We start from the raw sequence: 20,349 nt of genomic DNA on the forward strand, positions 1-20,349 counted from the left end.
TTCCAACACTTCAAGTCGAGCAAGAAAGAAAATGCAAAACATCCAGTACACAGTGATGGCTATCCAGATAACGTGCCCTTCATTGATGATAGTGATGATGTCCAGTCAGTTCCAACAGCTAAGGACAGCATTGTGAAACCATTCAAAATGAAGATATCAAAGCCCACATTGCCACCGAGTCTGACATTCAGTGACCCTGCTTACATGGCTTGTGACTCAACTGATAGGTACCATACTGACCATATCAGGGAAAAGACATTCTACATCTCTGAGCCAAAAATTTCATCCTCCAGGCTATTTCTACCCATCACCAATCTCATGCCACAATCACCAGAGCAAGAAGTGGCATTACCTTTAATTAAAGAGTGTACCACCTTGACCCCTGATTCTTTTGAATCTGAGAAGCAGTGTGGTTCATTTTCACCTGAAGACGAAAGGGGTCTCCTCCCAGCAGAGGCATGGATATTAAATGACTCCATACATAGACTGTCATCCCCAGAATCTGTCATGTCAGTTAATGATTATAGGGCAATGTCACCTGACTCTCCTCGGGCGGAAAAAAGAGACTTATTTGCAGACTTTTTTAGCATATTGGATGACAGCCGGGCGCTTTCTCCGAGGTCTGATCCATGTAGTTCACCTGAAGTTAGATTTAATTTTACTGAAACATCAAATATTAGGTATGACGAATTTGTGCAGAAAGATGCTTCTGATAAAAGAGCATGTTCACCTGACCCAGTCATATCTATTTATCGATTTGGATCATCAGAAGAGGATTGTCGCCCATACACACCAGAATCTCAATCCTCTCAGTGCAGTTTTTCATTTCTTGAACTCTTGCTGTCAGAAACTGTCCGTGCTCAACTTATGAGTCAATATTGTGATTATTACTTGGAATATTCAGGGGGAAGTCTGACTTCACCACCACTGATGCCAAAAACGAACAAAATAGTCTGCAATGAAGAAACGTGTGAGAGTAAGCCCTTGACACCAAAATATGTAGCTTCTGGTCTTTCATCACCTCTTGATGAATGTTTCAATGAGAAAAGCACACGTACAGCAAATGAAAATAAAGTACCACTGTTTGCTGTGTCGGATGTAACATATCTTACACAGTCAAATGTCAAAAGTATCCAGGGTGAGGAATCAAGTTGTTCAGTTAAAAACAAAAGATTGCTTGAAGTTGCACCACTGTCAACTGTAACCCCAACAACAGATGGGAAAAATAATCAATCTTTTCTTGATTACTGGTTTTCTAAATTAGAACATCAATCTAATGAATATATAGAATTACCAAGGCAATCAAATGATAACTTCACAGACAGTGAACAAAAGTCCTCAAACGACAATGAAATAAGACGATCTGTAAATGTGGATATACAAAAAGTATCACCCATAAGTAAGTCTTGCTCATATCATAAAAATCAAGAAAAATCTCTGGAAACTTGCAACACGTTGAGAAACGTAACATTGTCCAATCCAAATGTGTTTAAGTTTGTGGAAAGACCAAAATATATTTTTGAATTTCAAAACAAAATTTTTCCAACATTGTCTGACGACAACAGAGCAGATTTGCCAGATTCACTTAGTTCCAAGGTCGAAGGGACAAAAGTCAGGATGACCACCTCCCAACCACTGTCTTGTAACAGACCTCTTACATATGCAGATGTTGTACGGGGATTTGGACCCGCAAAACCAGCACAGGCTTTGTTGAGGTGTCAAGAATGGGAACCTGTCTGCACTCCGTCAGTGTCATCGGACATAGAGTGCCCAGACAACTCCACAGAACATTGGGTGAGCGAGTTCAGGCCACATTCTCCCGAGTCGGTAGGGTCTGAAAGTGAACTCAGGCCCCTCTCCCCTGACTCACCTGTCCCACAGTACAGACCTCCCCACATCGCTCACGATGTAGAATTGTCAAATCTCAGGTCGTTTACACCAGAATCAACATTTTCAGACTGGGAGGGGACTGATTTGTGTCTGGAGACCTTGTTTGACGAGACTAGGCCAGACTCTCCGCAGTCAGTTATGTCAGACTTTGAGCTTGAGAAGTTGTTTAGTAGTAGGGCGTTGTCACCAGAATCTGTATCTTCCGATTTTGACTTTTCACTGCTGCAGGACTGGTTGGCAGACTTTAGAGCGTCCTCACCGGAATCTGTGGCATCATTTGAGCAGCAAACTTTGTCTCCTGGAATTACATTTGGCCAGGTGACAAGTCAGCGTTGCGACTATTACTTACAGTACTCTGGCAGTAGACCAGTGTCACCTCGTTCAACACTGTCAGATGTTGAGTATTCCACATATTGTCTGGAGGAATTGTTTGACGACAACAGAGCAGATTCGCCAGATTCACTTAGTTGCGGGGTCGAAGGCACAAAAGTCAGCGTGACCACATCCCAACCACTGTCTTGGGACAGACCTCTTACATATGCAGATATTGTTAGGGGCTTTGGACCTGCGAAACCAGCACAGGCTTTGTTGAGGTGTCAAGAATGGGAACCTGTCTGCGCTCCGTCAGTGTCATCGGAGATAGAGTGCCCTGACACCTCCACAGAGCATTGGGTGAGCGAGTTCAGGCCGCATTCTCCCGAGTCAGTGGCGTCTGAAAGTGAACTCAGGCCCCTCTCCCCTGACTCACCTGTCCCACAGTACAGAACTCCCCACATCGCTCACGATGTAGAATTGTCAGATCTCAGGTCGTTTACACCAGAATCAACATTTTCAGACTGGGAGGGGACTGATTTGTGTCTGGACACCTTGTTTGACGAGACTAGGCCAGACTCTCCGCAGTCAGTTATGTCAGACTTTGAGCTTGAGAAGTTGTTTAGTAGCAGGGCGTTGTCACCAGAATCAGTGTCTTCCGATTTTGACTTTTCACTGCTGCAGGACTGGTTGGCAGACTTTAGAGCATCCTCACCGGAATCTGTGGCATCATTTGAGCAGCGAACTTTGTCTCCTGGAATTACGTTTGACCAGGTGACAAGTCTACGTTGCAACTTTTACTTACAGTACTCTGGCAGTAGACCAGTGTCACCTCGTTCAACACTGTCAGATGTTGAGTATTCCATATGTTGTCTGGAGGAATTGTTTGACGACAACAGAGCAGATTCGCCAGATTCACTTAGTTGTGGGGTCGAAGGCACAAAAGTCAGCGTGAACACATCCCAACCACTGTCTTGGGACAGACCTCTTACATATGCAGATATTGTTAGGGGCTTTGGACCTTCGAAACCAGCACAGGCTTTGTTGAGGTGTAAAGAATGGGAACCTGTCTGCGCTCCGTCAGTGTCATCGGACATAGAGTGCCCAGACAACTCCACAGAGCACTGGGTGAGCGAGTTCAGGCCACATTCTCCCGAGTCGGTGGCGTCTGAAAGTGAATTCAGGCCCCTCTCCCCTGACTCACCTGTCCCACAGTACAGACCTCCCCACATCGCTCACGATGTAGAATTGTCATATCTCAGGTCTTTTACACCAGAATCAACATTTTCAGACTGGGAGGGGACTGATTTATGTCTGGAGACCTTGTTTGACGAGACTAGGCCAGACTCTCCACAGTCAGTTATGTCAGACTTTGAGCTTGAGAAGTTGTTTAGTAGCAGGGCGTTGTCACCAGAATCAGTGTCTTCCGATTTTGACTTTTCACTGCTGCAGGACTGGTTGGCAGACTTTAGAGCATCCTCACCGGAATCTGTGGCATCATTTGAGCAGCAAACTTTGTCTCCTGGAATCACGTTTGGCCAGGTGACAAGTCTACGTTGCAACTTTTACTTACAGTACTCTGGCAGTAGACCAGTGTCACCTCATTCAACACTGTCAGATGTTGAGTATTCCACATATTGTCTGGAGGAATTGTTTGACGACAACAGAGCAGATTCCCCAGATTCACTTAGCTGCGGGGTCGAAGGCACAAAAGTCAGCGTGACCACATCCCAACCACTGTCTTGGGACAGACCTCTTACATATGCAGATATTGTTAGGGGCTTTGGACCTGCGAAACCAGCACAGGCTTTGTTGAGGTGTCAAGAATGGGAACCTGTCTGCGCTCCGTCAGTGTCATCGGACATAGAGTGTCCTGACACCTCCACAGAGCATTGGGTGAGCGAGTTCAGGCCGCATTCTCCCGAGTCAGTGGCGTCTGAAAGTGAACTCAGGCCCCTCTCCCCTGACTCACCTGTCCCACAGTACAGACCTCCCCACATCGCTCACAATGTAGAATTGTCAGATCTCAGGTCGTTTACACCAGAATCAACATTTTCAGACTGGGAGGGGACTGATTTGTGTCTGGAGACCTTGTTTGACGAGACTAGGCCAGACTCTCCGCAATCAGTTATGTCAGACTTTGAGCTTGAGAAGTTGTTTAGTAGTAGGGCGTTGTCACCAGAATCAGTGTCTTCCGATTTTGACTTTTCACTGCTGCAGGACTGGTTGGCAGACTTTAGAGCGTCCTCTGAGCATTGGGTGAGTGAGTTCAGGCCACATTCTCCCGAGTCGGTAGGGTCTGAAAGTGAACTCAGGCCCCTCTCCCCTGACTCACCTGTCCCACAATACAGACCTCCCCACATCGCTCACGATGTAGAATTGTCAAATCTCAGGTCGTTTACACCAGAATCAACATTTTCAGACTGGGAGGGGACTGATTTATGTCTGGACACCTTGTTTGACGAGACTAGGCCAGACTCTCCGCAGTCAGTTATGTCAGACTTTGAGCTTGAGAAGTTGTTTAGTAGTAGGGCGTTGTCACCAGAATCTGTATCTTCCGATTTTGACTTTTCACTGCTGCAGGACTGGTTGGCAGACTTTAGAGCATCCTCACCGGAATCTGTGGCATCATTTGAGCAGCAAACTTTGTCTCCTGGAATCACGTTTGGCCAGGTGACAAGTCTACGTTGCAACTTTTACTTACAGTACTCTGGCAGTAGACCAGTGTCACCTCATTCAACACTGTCAGATGTTGAGTATTCCACATATTGTCTGGAGGAATTGTTTGACGACAACAGAGCAGATTCCCCAGATTCACTTAGCTGCGGGGTCGAAGGCACAAAAGTCAGCGTGACCACATCCCAACCACTGTCTTGGGACAGACCTCTTACATATGCAGATATTGTTAGGGGCTTTGGACCTGCGAAACCAGCACAGGCTTTGTTGAGGTGTCAAGAATGGGAACCTGTCTGCGCTCCGTCAGTGTCATCGGACATAGAGTGTCCTGACACCTCCACAGAGCATTGGGTGAGCGAGTTCAGGCCGCATTCTCCCGAGTCGGTGGCTTCTGAAAGTGAATTCAGGCCCCTCTCCCCTGACTCACCTGTCCCACAGTACAGACCTCCCCACATCGCTCACGATGTAGAATTGTCAGATCTCAGGTCGTTTACACCAGAATCAACATTTTCAGACTGGGAGGGGACTGATTTGTGTCTGGACACCTTGTTTGACGAGACTAGGCCAGACTCTCCGCAGTCAGTTATGTCAGACTTTGAGCTTGAGAAGTTGTTTAGTAGTAGGGCGTTGTCACCAGAATCTGTGTCTTCCGATTTTGACTTTTCACTGCTGCAGGACTGGTTGGCAGACTTTAGAGCTTCCTCACCGGAATCTGTGGCATCATTTGAGCAGCAAACTTTGTCTCCTGGAATTACGTTTGGCCAGGTGACAAGTCTACGTTGCAACTTTTACTTACAGTACTCTGGCAGTAGACCAGTGTCACCTCGTTCAACACTGTCAGATGTTGAGTATTCCACATATTGTCTGGAGGAATTGTTTGACGACAACAGAGCAGATTCGCCAGATTCACTTAGTTGCGGGGTCGAAGGCACAAAAGTCAGCGTGACCACATCCCAACCACTGTCTTGGGACAGACCTCTTACATATGCAGATATTGTTAGGGGCTTTGGACCTGCGAAACCAGCACAGGCTTTGTTGAGGTGTCAAGAATGGGAACCTGTCTGCGCTCCGTCAGTGTCATCGGACATAGAGTGTCCTGACACCTCCACAGAGCATTGGGTGAGCGAGTTCAGGCCGCATTCTCCCGAGTCGGTGGCTTCTGAAAGTGAACTCAGGCCCCTCTCCCCTGACTCACCTGTCCCACAGTACAGACCTCCCCACATCGCTCACGATGTAGAATTGTCAGATCTCAGGTCGTTTACACCAGAATCAACATTTTCAGACTGGGAGGGGACTGATTTGTGTCTGGAGACCTTGTTTGACGAGACTAGGCCAGACTCTCCGCAGTCAGTTATGTCAGACTTTGAGCTTGAGAAGTTGTTTAGTAGTAGGGCGTTGTCACCAGAATCTGTGTCTTCCGATTTTGACTTTTCACTGCTGCAGGACTGGTTGGCAGACTTTAGAGCATCCTCACCGGAATCTGTGGCATCATTTGAGCAGCAAACTTTGTCTCCTGGAATCACGTTTGGCCAGGTGACAAGTCTACGTTGCAACTTTTACTTACAGTACTCTGGCAGTAGACCAGTGTCACCTCGTTCAACACTGTCAGATGTTGAGTATTCCACATATTGTCTGGAGGAATTGTTTGACGACAACAGAGCAGATTCCCCAGATTCACTTAGCTGCGGGGTCGAAGGCACAAAAGTCAGCGTGACCACATCCCAACCACTGTCTTGGGACAGACCTCTTACATATGCAGATATTGTTAGGGGCTTTGGACCTGCGAAACCAGCACAGGCTTTGTTGAGGTGTCAAGAATGGGAACCTGTCTGCGCTCCGTCAGTGTCATCGGACATAGAGTGTCCTGACACCTCCACAGAGCATTGGGTGAGCGAGTTCAGGCCGCATTCTCCCGAGTCGGTGGCTTCTGAAAGTGAATTCAGGCCCCTCTCCCCTGACTCACCTGTCCCACAGTACAGACCTCCCCACATCGCTCACGATGTAGAATTGTCAGATCTCAGGTCTTTTACACCAGAATCAACATTTTCAGACTGGGAGGGGACTGATTTGTGTCTGGAGACCTTGTTTGACGAGACTAGGCCAGACTCTCCGCAGTCAGTTATGTCAGACTTTGAGCTTGAGAAGTTGTTTAGTAGCAGGGCGTTGTCACCAGAATCAGTGTCTTCCGATTTTGACTTTTCACTGCTGCAGGACTGGTTGGCAGACTTTAGAGCGTCCTCTGAGCATTGGGTGAGTGAGTTCAGGCCACATTCTCCCGAGTCGGTGGGGTCTGAAAGTGAACTCAGGCCCCTCTCCCCTGACTCACCTGTCCCACAGTACAGACCTCCCCACATCACTCACGATGTAGAATTGTCAAATCTCAGGTCGTTTACACCAGAATCAACATTTTCAGACTGGGAGGGGACTGATTTGTGTCTGGAGACCTTGTTTGACGAGACTAGGCCAGACTCTCCGCAGTCAGTTATGTCAGACTTTGAGCTTGAGAAGTTGTTTAGTAGTAGGGCGTTGTCACCAGAATCTGTATCTTCCGATTTTGACTTTTCACTGCTGCAGGACTGGTTGGCAGACTTTAGAGCATCCTCACCGGAATCTGTGGCATCATTTGAGCAGCAAACTTTGTCTCCTGGAATTACGTTTGGCCAGGTGACAAGTCTACGTTGCAACTATTACTTACAGTACTCTGGCAGTAGACCAGTGTCACCTCGTTCAACACTGTCAGATGTTGAGTATTCCACATATTGTCTGGAGGAATTGTTTGACGACAACAGAGCAGATTCGCCAGATTCACTTAGTTGCGGGGTCGAAGGCACAAAAGTCAGCGTGACCACATCCCAACCACTGTCTTGGGACAGACCTCTTACATATGCAGATATTGTTAGGGGCTTTGGACCTGCGAAACCAGCACAGGCTTTGTTGAGGTGTCAAGAATGGGAACCTGTCTGCGCTCCGTCAGTGTCATCGGACATAGAGTGTCCTGACACCTCCACAGAGCATTTGGTGAGCGGGTTCAGGCCGCATTCTCCCGAGTCAGTGGCGTCTGAAAGTGAACTCAGGCCCCTCTCCCCTGACTCACCTGTCCCACAGTACAGACCTCCCTACATCGCTCATGATGTAAAATTGTCAGATCTCAGGTCGTTTACACCAGAATCAACATTTTCAGACTGGGAGGGGACTGATTTATGTCTGGAGACCTTGTTTGATGAGACTAGGCCAGACTCTCCGCAGTCAGTTATGTCAGACTTTGAGCTTGAGAAGTTGTTTAGTAGCAGGGCATTGTCACCAGAATCAGTGTCTTCCGATTTTGACTTTTCACTGCTGCAGGACTGGTTGGCAGACTTTAGAGCTTCCTCACCGGAATCTGTGGCATCATTTGAGCAGCAAACTTTGTCTCCTGGAATTACGTTTGGCCAGGTGACAAGTCTACGTTGCAACTTTTACTTACAGTACTCTGGCAGTAGACCAGTGTCACCTCGTTCAACACTGTCAGATGTTGAGTATTCCACATATTGTCTGGAGGAATTGTTTGACGACAACAGAGCAGATTCGCCAGATTCACTTAGTTGCGGGGTCGAAGGCACAAAAGTCAGCGTGACCACATCCCAACCACTGTCTTGGGACAGACCACTTACATATGCAGATATTGTTAGGGGCTTTGGACCTGCGAAACCAGCACAGGCTTTGTTGAGGTGTCAAGAATGGGAACCTGTCTGCGCTCCGTCAGTGTCATCGGACATAGAGTGTCCTGACACCTCCACAGAGCATTGGGTGAGCGAGTTCAGGCCGCATTCTCCCGAGTCGGTGGCTTCTGAAAGTGAACTCAGGCCCCTCTCCCCTGACTCACCTGTCCCACAGTACAGACCTCCCCACATCGCTCACGATGTAGAATTGTCATATCTCAGGTCTTTTACACCAGAATCAACATTTTCAGACTGGGAGGGGACTGATTTGTGTCTGGAGACCTTGTTTGACGAGACTAGGCCAGACTCTCCGCAGTCAGTTATGTCAGACTTTGAGCTTGAGAAGTTGTTTAGTAGTAGGGCGTTGTCACCAGAATCTGTATCTTCCGATTTTGACTTTTCACTGCTGCAGGACTGGTTGGCAGACTTTAGAGCGTCCTCACCGGAATCTGTGGCATCATTTGAGCAGCAAACGTTGTCTCCTGGAATTACGTTTGGCCAGGTGACAAGTCAACGTTGCAACTATTACTTACAATACTCTGGCAGTAGACCAGTGTCACCTCGTTCAACACTGTCAGATGTTGAGTATTCTACATATTGTCTGGAGGAATTGTTTGACGACAACAGAGCAGATTCGCCAGATTCACTTAGTTGCGGGGTCGAAGGCACAAAAGTCAGCGTGACCACATCCCAACCACTGTCTTGGGACAGACCTCTTACATATGCAGATATTGTTAGGGGCTTTGGACCTGCGAAACCAGCACAGGCTTTGTTGAGGTGTCAAGAATGGGAACCTGTCTGCGCTCCGTCAGTGTCATCGGACATAGAGTGTCCTGACACCTCCACAGAGCATTTGGTGAGCGGGTTCAGGCCGCATTCTCCCGAGTCAGTGGCGTCTGAAAGTGAACTCAGGCCCCTCTCCCCTGACTCACCTGTCCCACAGTACAGACCTCCCCACATCGCTCACGATGTAGAATTGTCAGATCTCAGGTCGTTTACACCAGAATCAACATTTTCAGACTGGGAGGGGACTGATTTATGTCTGGAGACCTTGTTTGATGAGACTAGGCCAGACTCTCCGCAGTCAGTTATGTCAGACTTTGAGCTTGAGAAGTTGTTTAGTAGCAGGGCGTTGTCACCAGAATCAGTGTCTTCCGATTTTGACTTTTCACTGCTGCAGGACTGGTTGGCAGACTTTAGAGCATCCTCACCGGAATCTGTGGCATCATTTGAGCAGCAAACTTTGTCTCCTGGAATTACGTTTGGCCAGGTGACAAGTCTACGTTGCAACTTTTACTTACAGTACTCTGGCAGTAGACCAGTGTCACCTCGTTCAACACTGTCAGATGTTGAGTATTCCACATATTGTCTGGAGGAATTGTTTGACGACAACAGAGCAGATTCGCCAGATTCACTTAGTTGCGGGGTCGAAGGCACAAAAGTCAGCGTGACCACATCCCAACCACTGTCTTGGGACAGACCACTTACATATGCAGATATTGTTAGGGGCTTTGGACCTGCGAAACCAGCACAGGCTTTGTTGAGGTGTCAAGAATGGGAACCTGTCTGCGCTCCGTCAGTGTCATCGGACATAGAGTGTCCTGACACCTCCACAGAGCATTGGGTGAGCGAGTTCAGGCCGCATTCTCCCGAGTCGGTGGCTTCTGAAAGTGAACTCAGGCCCCTCTCCCCTGACTCACCTGTCCCACAGTACAGACCTCCCCACATCGCTCACGATGTAGAATTGTCAGATCTCAGGTCTTTTACACCAGAATCAACATTTTCAGACTGGGAGGGGACTGATTTGTGTCTGGACACCTTGTTTGACGAGACTAGGCCAGACTCTCCGCAGTCAGTTATGTCAGACTTTGAGCTTGAGAAGTTGTTTAGTAGCAGGGCGTTGTCACCAGAATCAGTGTCTTCCGATTTTGACTTTTCACTGCTGCAGGACTGGTTGGCAGACTTTAGAGCTTCCTCACCGGAATCTGTGGCATCATTTGAGCAGCAAACTTTGTCTCCTGGAATTACGTTTGGCCAGGTGACAAGTCTACGTTGCAACTTTTACTTACAGTACTCTGGCAGTAGACCAGTGTCACCTCGTTCAACACTGTCAGATGTTGAGTATTCCACATATTGTCTGGAGGAATTGTTTGACGACAACAGAGCAGATTCGCCAGATTCACTTAGTTGCGGGGTCGAAGGCACAAAAGTCAGCGTGACCACATCCCAACCACTGTCTTGGGACAGACCACTTACATATGCAGATATTGTTAGGGGCTTTGGACCTGCGAAACCAGCACAGGCTTTGTTGAGGTGTCAAGAATGGGAACCTGTCTGCGCTCCGTCAGTGTCATCGGACATAGAGTGTCCTGACACCTCCACAGAGCATTGGGTGAGCGAGTTCAGGCCGCATTCTCCCGAGTCGGTGGCTTCTGAAAGTGAACTCAGGCCCCTCTCCCCTGACTCACCTGTCCCACAGTACAGACCTCCCCACATCGCTCACGATGTAGAATTGTCATATCTCAGGTCTTTTACACCAGAATCAACATTTTCAGACTGGGAGGGGACTGATTTATGTCTGGAGACCTTGTTTGATGAGACTAGGCCAGACTCTCCGCAGTCAGTTATGTCAGACTTTGAGCTTGAGAAGTTGTTTAGTAGCAGGGCGTTGTCACCAGAATCAGTGTCTTCCGATTTTGACTTTTCACTGCTGCAGGACTGGTTGGCAGACTTTAGAGCGTCCTCTGAGCATTGGGTGAGTGAGTTCAGGCCACATTCTCCCGAGTCGGTGGGGTCTGAAAGTGAACTCAGGCCCCTCTCCCCTGACTCACCTGTCCCACAGTACAGACCTCCCCACATCACTCACGATGTAGAATTGTCAAATCTCAGGTCGTTTACACCAGAATCAACATTTTCAGACTGGGAGGGGACTGATTTGTGTCTGGAGACCTTGTTTGACGAGACTAGGCCAGACTCTCCGCAGTCAGTTATGTCAGACTTTGAGCTTGAGAAGTTGTTTAGTAGTAGGGCGTTGTCACCAGAATCTGTATCTTCCGATTTTGACTTTTCACTACTACAGGACTGGTTGGCAGACTTTAGAGCGTCCTCACCGGAATCTGTGGCATCATTTGAGCAGCAAACTTTGTCTCCTGGAATTACGTTTGGCCAGGTGACAAGTCAACGTTGCAACTATTACTTACAGTACTCTGGCAGTAGACCAGTGTCACCTCGTTCAACACTGTCAGATGTTGAGTATTCTACAAATTGTCTGGAGGAATTGTTTGACGACAACAGAGCAGATTCGCCAGATTCACTTAGTTGCGGGGTCGAAGGCACAAAAGTCAGCGTGACCACATCCCAACCACTGTCTTGGGACAGACCTCTTACATATGCAGATATTGTTAGGGGCTTTGGACCTGCGAAACCAGCACAGGCTTTGTTGAGGTGTCAAGAATGGGAACCTGTCTGCGCTCCGTCAGTGTCATCGGACATAGAGTGTCCTGACACCTCCACAGAGCATTGGGTGAGCGAGTTCAGGCCACATTCTCCCGAGTCAGTGGTGTCTGAAAGTGAACTCAGGCCCCTCTCCCCTGACTCACCTGTCCCACAGTACAGACCTCCCAACATCGCTCACGATGTAGAATTGTCAGATCTCAGGTCGTTTACACCAGAATCAACATTTTCAGACTGGGAGGGGACTGATTTGTGTCTGGACACCTTGTTTGACGAGACTAGGCCAGACTCTCCGCAGTCAGTTATGTCAGACTTTGAGCTTGAGAAGTTGTTTAGTAGCAGGGCGTTGTCACCAGAATCAGTGTCTTCCGATTTTGACTTTTCACTGCTGCAGGACTGGTTGGCAGACTTTAGAGCATCCTCACCGGAATCTGTGGCATCATTTGAGCAGCAAACTTTGTCTCCTGGAATTACGTTTGGCCAGGTGACAAGTCTACGTTGCAACTTTTACTTACAGTACTCTGGCAGTAGACCAGTGTCACCTCGTTCAACACTGTCAGATGTTGAGTATTCCACATATTGTCTGGAGGAATTGTTTGACGACAACAGAGCAGATTCGCCAGATTCACTTAGTTGCGGGGTCGAAGGCACAAAAGTCAGCGTGACCACATCCCAACCACTGTCTTGGGACAGACCACTTACATATGCAGATATTGTTAGGGGCTTTGGACCTGCGAAACCAGCACAGGCTTTGTTGAGGTGTCAAGAATGGGAACCTGTCTGCGCTCCGTCAGTGTCATCGGACATAGAGTGTCCTGACACCTCCACAGAGCATTGGGTGAGCGAGTTCAGGCCGCATTCTCCCGAGTCGGTGGCTTCTGAAAGTGAATTCAGGCCCCTCTCCCCTGACTCACCTGTCCCACAGTACAGACCTCCCCACATCGCTCACGATGTAGAATTGTCATATCTCAGGTCTTTTACACCAGAATCAACATTTTCAGACTGGGAGGGGACTGATTTATGTCTGGAGACCTTGTTTGATGAGACTAGGCCAGACTCTCCGCAGTCAGTTATGTCAGACTTTGAGCTTGAGAAGTTGTTTAGTAGCAGGGCGTTGTCACCAGAATCAGTGTCTTCCGATTTTGACTTTTCACTGCTGCAGGACTGGTTGGCAGACTTTAGAGCGTCCTCTGAGCATTGGGTGAGTGAGTTCAGGCCACATTCTCCCGAGTCGGTGGGGTCTGAAAGTGAACTCAGGCCCCTCTCCCCTGACTCACCTGTCCCACAGTACAGACCTCCCCACATCGCTCACGATGTAGAATTGTCAAATCTCAGGTCGTTTACACCAGAATCAACATTTTCAGACTGGGAGGGGACTGATTTGTGTCTGGAGACCTTGTTTGACGAGACTAGGCCAGACTCTCCGCAGTCAGTTATGTCAGACTTTGAGCTTGAGAAGTTGTTTAGTAGCAGGGCGTTGTCACCAGAATCAGTGTCTTCCGATTTTGACTTTTCACTGCTGCAGGACTGGTTGGCAGACTTTAGAGCTTCCTCACCGGAATCTGTGGCATCATTTGAGCAGCAAACTTTGTCTCCTGGAATTACGTTTGGCCAGGTGACAAGTCTACGTTGCAACTTTTACTTACAGTACTCTGGCAGTAGACCAGTGTCACCTCGTTCAACACTGTCAGATGTTGAGTATTCCACATATTGTCTGGAGGAATTGTTTGACGACAACAGAGCAGATTCGCCAGATTCACTTAGTTGCGGGGTCGAAGGCACAAAAGTCAGCGTGACCACATCCCAACCACTGTCTTGGGACAGACCACTTACATATGCAGATATTGTTAGGGGCTTTGGACCTGCGAAACCAGCACAGGCTTTGTTGAGGTGTCAAGAATGGGAACCTGTCTGCGCTCCGTCAGTGTCATCGGACATAGAGTGTCCTGACACCTCCACAGAGCATTGGGTGAGCGAGTTCAGGCCGCATTCTCCCGAGTCGGTGGCTTCTGAAAGTGAACTCAGGCCCCTCTCCCCTGACTCACCTGTCCCACAGTACAGACCTCCCCACATCGCTCACGATGTAGAATTGTCATATCTCAGGTCTTTTACACCAGAATCAACATTTTCAGACTGGGAGGGGACTGATTTATGTCTGGAGACCTTGTTTGATGAGACTAGGCCAGACTCTCCGCAGTCAGTTATGTCAGACTTTGAGCTTGAGAAGTTGTTTAGTAGCAGGGCGTTGTCACCAGAATCAGTGTCTTCCGATTTTGACTTTTCACTGCTGCAGGACTGGTTGGCAGACTTTAGAGCGTCCTCTGAGCATTGGGTGAGTGAGTTCAGGCCACATTCTCCCGAGTCGGTGGGGTCTGAAAGTGAACTCAGGCCCCTCTCCCCTGACTCACCTGTCCCACAGTACAGACCTCCCCACATCGCTCACGATGTAGAATTGTCAAATCTCAGGTCGTTTACACCAGAATCAACATTTTCAGACTGGGAGGGGACTGATTTGTGTCTGGAGACCTTGTTTGACGAGACTAGGCCAGACTCTCCGCAGTCAGTTATGTCAGACTTTGAGCTTGAGAAGTTGTTTAGTAGTAGGGCGTTGTCACCAGAATCTGTATCTTCCGATTTTGACTTTTCACTACTACAGGACTGGTTGGCAGACTTTAGAGCGTCCTCACCGGAATCTGTGGCATCATTTGAGCAGCAAACGTTGTCTCCTGGAATTACGTTTGGCCAGGTGACAAGTCAACGTTGCAACTATTACTTACAATACTCTGGCAGTAGACCAGTGTCACCTCGTTCAACACTGTCAGATGTTGAGTATTCTACATATTGTCTGGAGGAATTGTTTGACGACAACAGAGCAGATTCGCCAGATTCACTTAGTTGCGGGGTCGAAGGCACAAAAGTCAGCGTGACCACATCCCAACCACTGTCTTGGGACAGACCTCTTACATATGCAGATATTGTTAGGGGCTTTGGACCTGCGAAACCAGCACAGGCTTTGTTGAGGTGTCAAGAATGGGAACCTGTCTGCGCTCCGTCAGTGTCATCGGACATAGAGTGTCCTGACACCTCCACAGAGCATTGGGTGAGCGAATTCAGGCCACATTCTCCCGAGTCAGTGGTGTCTGAAAGTGAACTCAGGCCCCTCTCCCCTGACTCACCTGTCCCACAGTACAGACCTCCCTACATCGCTCATGATGTAAAATTGTCAGATCTCAGGTCGTTTACACCAGAATCAACATTTTCAGACTGGGAGGGGACTGATTTATGTCTGGAGACCTTGTTTGATGAGACTAGGCCAGACTCTCCGCAGTCAGTTATGTCAGACTTTGAGCTTGAGAAGTTGTTTAGTAGCAGGGCGTTGTCACCAGAATCAGTGTCTTCCGATTTTGACTTTTCACTGCTGCAGGACTGGTTGGCAGACTTTAGAGCTTCCTCACCGGAATCTGTGGCATCATTTGAGCAGCAAACTTTGTCTCCTGGAATTACGTTTGGCCAGGTGACAAGTCTACGTTGCAACTTTTACTTACAGTACTCTGGCAGTAGACCAGTGTCACCTCGTTCAACACTGTCAGATGTTGAGTATTCCACATATTGTCTGGAGGAATTGTTTGACGACAACAGAGCAGATTCGCCAGATTCACTTAGTTGCGGGGTCGAAGGCACAAAAGTCAGCGTGACCACATCCCAACCACTGTCTTGGGACAGACCTCTTACATATGCAGATATTGTTAGGGGCTTTGGACCTGCGAAACCAGCACAGGCTTTGTTGAGGTGTCAAGAATGGGAACCTGTCTGCGCTCCGTCAGTGTCATCGGACATAGAGTGTCCTGACACCTCCACAGAGCATTGGGTGAGCGAGTTCAGGCCGCATTCTCCCGAGTCGGTGGCTTCTGAAAGTGAACTCAGGCCCCTCTCCCCTGACTCACCTGTCCCACAGTACAGACCTCCCCACATCGCTCACGATGTAGAATTGTCATATCTCAGGTCTTTTACACCAGAATCAACATTTTCAGACTGGGAGGGGACTGATTTGTGTCTGGACACCTTGTTTGACGAGACTAGGCCAGACTCTCCGCAATCAGTTATGTCAGACTTTGAGCTTGAGAAGTTGTTTAGTAGTAGGGCGTTGTCACCAGAATCTGTATCTTCCGATTTTGACTTTTCACTGCTGCAGGACTGGTTGGCAGACTTTAGAGCGTCCTCTGAGCATTGGGTGAGTGAGTTCAGGCCACATTCTCCCGAGTCGGTGGCGTCTGAAAGTGAACTCAGGCCCCTCTCCCCTGACTCACCTGTCCCACAGTACAGACCTCCCCACATCGCTCACGATGTAGAATTGTCAAATCTCAGGTCGTTTACACCAGAATCAACATTTTCAGACTGGGAGGGGACTGATTTGTGTCTGGACACCTTGTTTGACGAGACTAGGCCAGACTCTCCACAGTCAGTTATGTCAGACTTTGAGCTTGAGAAGTTGTTTAGTAGCAGGGCGTTGTCACCAGAATCAGTGTCTTCCGATTTTGACTTTTCACTGCTGCAGGACTGGTTGGCAGACTGTAGAGCGTCCTCACCGGAATCTGTGGCATCATTTGAGCAGCATACTTTGTCTCCTGGAATTACGTTTGGCCAGGTGACAAGTCAACGTTGCAACTATTACTTACAGTACTCTGGCAGTAGACCAGTGTCATCTCGTTCAACACTGTCAGATGTTGAGTATTCCACATATTGTCTGGAGGAATTGTTTGACGACAACAGAGCAGATTCGCCAGATTCACTTAGTTGCGGGGTCGAAGGCACAAAAGTCAGCGTGACCACATCCCAACCACTGTCTTGGGACAGACCTCTTACATATGCAGATATTGTTAGGGGCTTTGGACCTGCGAAACCAGCACAGGCTTTGTTGAGGTGTCAAGAATGGGAACCTGTCTGCGCTCCGTCAGTGTCATCGGACATAGAGTGTCCTGACACCTCCACAGAGCATTTGGTGAGCGAGTTCAGGCCGCATTCTCCCGAGTCAGTGGCGTCTGAAAGTGAACTCAGGCCCCTCTCCCCTGACTCACCTGTCCCACAGTACAGACCTCCCCACATCGCTCACGATGTAGAATTGTCAGATCTCAGGTCGTTTACACCAGAATCAACATTTTCAGACTGGGAGGGGACTGATTTGTGTCTGGACACCTTGTTTGACGAGACTAGGCCAGACTCTCCACAGTCAGTTATGTCAGACTTTGAGCTTGAGAAGTTGTTTAGTAGCAGGGCGTTGTCACCAAAATCAGTGTCTTCCGATTTTGACTTTTCACTGCTGCAGGACTGGTTGGCAGACTTTAGAGCATCCTCACCGGAATCTGTGGCATCATTTGAGCAGCAAACTTTGTCTCCTGGAATCACGTTTGGCCAGGTGACAAGTCTACGTTGCAACTTTTACTTACAGTACTCTGGCAGTAGACCAGTGTCACCTCGTTCAACACTGTCAGATGTTGAGTATTCCACATATTGTCTGGAGGAATTGTTTGACGACAACAGAGGAGATTCCCCAGATTCACTTAGCTGCGGGGTCGAAGGCACAAAAGTCAGCGTGACCACATCCCAACCACTGTCTTGGGACAGACCTCTTACATATGCAGATATTGTTAGGGGCTTTGGACCTGCGAAACCAGCACAGGCTTTGTTGAGGTGTCAAGAATGGGAACCTGTCTGCGCCCCGTCAGTGTCATCGGACATAGAGTGCCCAGACAACTCCACAGAGCACTGGGTGAGCGAGTTCAGGCCACATTCTCCCGAGTCGGTGGCGTCTGAAAGTGAATTCAGGCCCCTCTCCCCTGACTCACCTGTCCCACAGTACAGACCTCCCCACATCGCTCACAATGTAGAATTGTCAGATCTCAGGTCGTTTACACCAGAATCAACATTTTCAGACTGGGAGGGGACTGATTTGTGTCTGGAGACCTTGTTTGACGAGACTAGGCCAGACTCTCCGCAATCAGTTATGTCAGACTTTGAGCTTGAGAAGTTGTTTAGTAGTAGGGCGTTGTCACCAGAATCTGTATCTTCCGATTTTGACTTTTCACTGCTGCAGGACTGGTTGGCAGACTTTAGAGCGTCCTCTGAGCATTGGGTGAGTGAGTTCAGGCCACATTCTCCCGAGTCGGTAGGGTCTGAAAGTCAACTCAGGCCCCTCTCCCCTGACTCACCTGTCCCACAGTACAGACCTCCCCACATCGCTCACGATGTAGAATTGTCAAATCTCAGGTCGTTTACACCAGAATCAACATTTTCAGACTGGGAGGGGACTGATTTGTGTCTGGACACCTTGTTTGACGAGACTAGGCCAGACTCTCCGCAGTCAGTTATGTCAGACTTTGAGCTTGAGAAGTTGTTTAGTAGTAGGGCGTTGTCACCAGAATCTGTATCTTCCGATTTTGACTTTTCACTGCTGCAGGACTGGTTGGCAGACTTTAGAGCATCCTCACCGGAATCTGTGGCATCATTTGAGCAGCGAACTTTGTCTCCTGGAATTACGTTTGGCCAGGTGACAAGTCTACGTTGCAACTATTACTTACAGTACTCTGGCAGTAGACCAGTGTCACCTCGTTCAACACTGTCAGATGTTGAGTATTCCACATATTGTCTGGAGGAATTGTTTGACGACAACAGAGCAGATTCGCCAGATTCACTTAGTTGCGGGGTCGAAGGCACAAAAGTCAGCGTGACCACATCCCAACCACTGTCTTGGGACAGACCTCTTACATATGCAGATATTGTTAGGGGCTTTGGACCTGCGAAACCAGCACAGGCTTTGTTGAGGTGTCAAGAATGGGAACCTGTCTGCGCTCTGTCAGTGTCATCGGACATAGAGTGCCCAGACAACTCCACAGAGCATTGGGTGAGCGAGTTCAGGCCACATTCTCCCGAGTCGGTGGTGTCTGAAAGTGAATTCAGGCCCCTCTCCCCTGACTCACCTGTCCCACAGTACAGACCTCCCCACATCGCTCACAATGTAGAATTGTCAGATCTCAGGTCGTTTACACCAGAATCAACATTTTCAGACTGGGAGGGGACTGATTTGTGTCTGGAGACCTTGTTTGACGAGACTAGGCCAGACTCTCCGCAATCAGTTATGTCAGACTTTGAGCTTGAGAAGTTGTTTAGTAGTAGGGCGTTGTCACCAGAATCTGTATCTTCCGATATTGACTTTTCACTGCTGCAGGACTGGTTGGCAGACTTTAGAGCGTCCTCTGAGCATTGGGTGAGTGAGTTCAGGCCACATTCTCCCGAGTCGGTGGCGTCTGAAAGTGAACTCAGGCCCCTCTCCCCTGACTCACCTGTCCCACAGTACAGACCTCCCCACATCGCTCACGATGTAGAATTGTCAAATCTCAGGTCGTTTACACCAGAATCAACATTTTCAGACTGGGAGGGGACTGATTTGTGTCTGGACACCTTGTTTGACGAGACTAGGCCAGACTCTCCGCAGTCAGTTATGTCAGACTTTGAGCTTGAGAAGTTGTTTAGTAGTAGGGCGTTGTCACCAGAATCTGTATCTTCCGATTTTGACTTTTCACTGCTGCAGGACTGGTTGGCAGACTTTAGAGCGTCCTCACCGGAATCTGTGGCATCATTTGAGCAGCAAACTTTGTCTCCTGGAATTACGTTTGGCCAGGTGACAAGTCAACGTTGCAACTATTACTTACAGTACTCTGGCAGTAGACCAGTGTCACCTCGTTCAACACTGTCAGATGTTGAGTATTCCACATATTGTCTGGAGGAATTGTTTGACGACAACAGAGCAGATTCGCCAGATTCACTTAGTTGCGGGGTCGAAGGCACAAAAGTCAGCGTGACCACATCCCAACCACTGTCTTGGGACAGACCTCTTACATATGCAGATATTGTTAGGGGCTTTGGACCTGCGAAACCAGCACAGGCTTTGTTGAGGTGTAAAGAATGGGAACCTGTCTGCGCTCTGTCAGTGTCATCGGACATAGAGTGCCCAGACAACTCCACAGAGCATTGGGTGAGCGAGTTCAGGCCACATTCTCCCGAGTCGGTGGTGTCTGAAAGTGAATTCAGGCCCCTCTCCCCTGACTCACCTGTCCCACAGTACAGACCTCCCCACATCGCTCACAATGTAGAATTGTCAGATCTCAGGTCGTTTACACCAGAATCAACATTTTCAGACTGGGAGGGGACTGATTTGTGTCTGGAGACCTTGTTTGACGAGACTAGGCCAGACTCTCCGCAATCAGTTATGTCAGACTTTGAGCTTGAGAAGTTGTTTAGTAGTAGGGCGTTGTCACCAGAATCT

The 20,349-nt window shown here is 48.6% G+C and overlaps 2 protein-coding genes across 23 annotated transcripts in view; both read left to right on the top strand.

The window, feature by feature from the left end:
* ank2a (ankyrin 2a, neuronal) overlaps positions 1-20,349 on the top strand; it is an 86,436-nt gene that overhangs the window by 50,177 nt on the left and 15,910 nt on the right. The gene's annotated exons all lie outside the window — the stretch shown is intronic.
* The window catches only part of LOC146991695 (uncharacterized), a gene marked incomplete at its 5' end in the record, with an annotated part of 28,435 nt that overhangs the window by 558 nt on the left and 7,528 nt on the right, over positions 1-20,349 (top strand). The window contains 2 exons of the mRNA XM_085788370.1: positions 16-17,768; positions 18,141-20,030. Coding sequence (XP_085644496.1) covers positions 16-17,768; positions 18,141-20,030 — 19,643 coding nt within the window. The remainder of the gene's footprint in view (positions 1-15; positions 17,769-18,140; positions 20,031-20,349) is intronic.

The sequence above is a fragment of the Trachurus japonicus genome, chromosome 1, assembly GCF_045865225.1.
Source record: "Trachurus japonicus isolate A0001 chromosome 1, Traja_1.0".
In the NCBI taxonomy this organism is placed as follows: domain Eukaryota; kingdom Metazoa; phylum Chordata; class Actinopteri; order Carangiformes; family Carangidae; genus Trachurus; species Trachurus japonicus.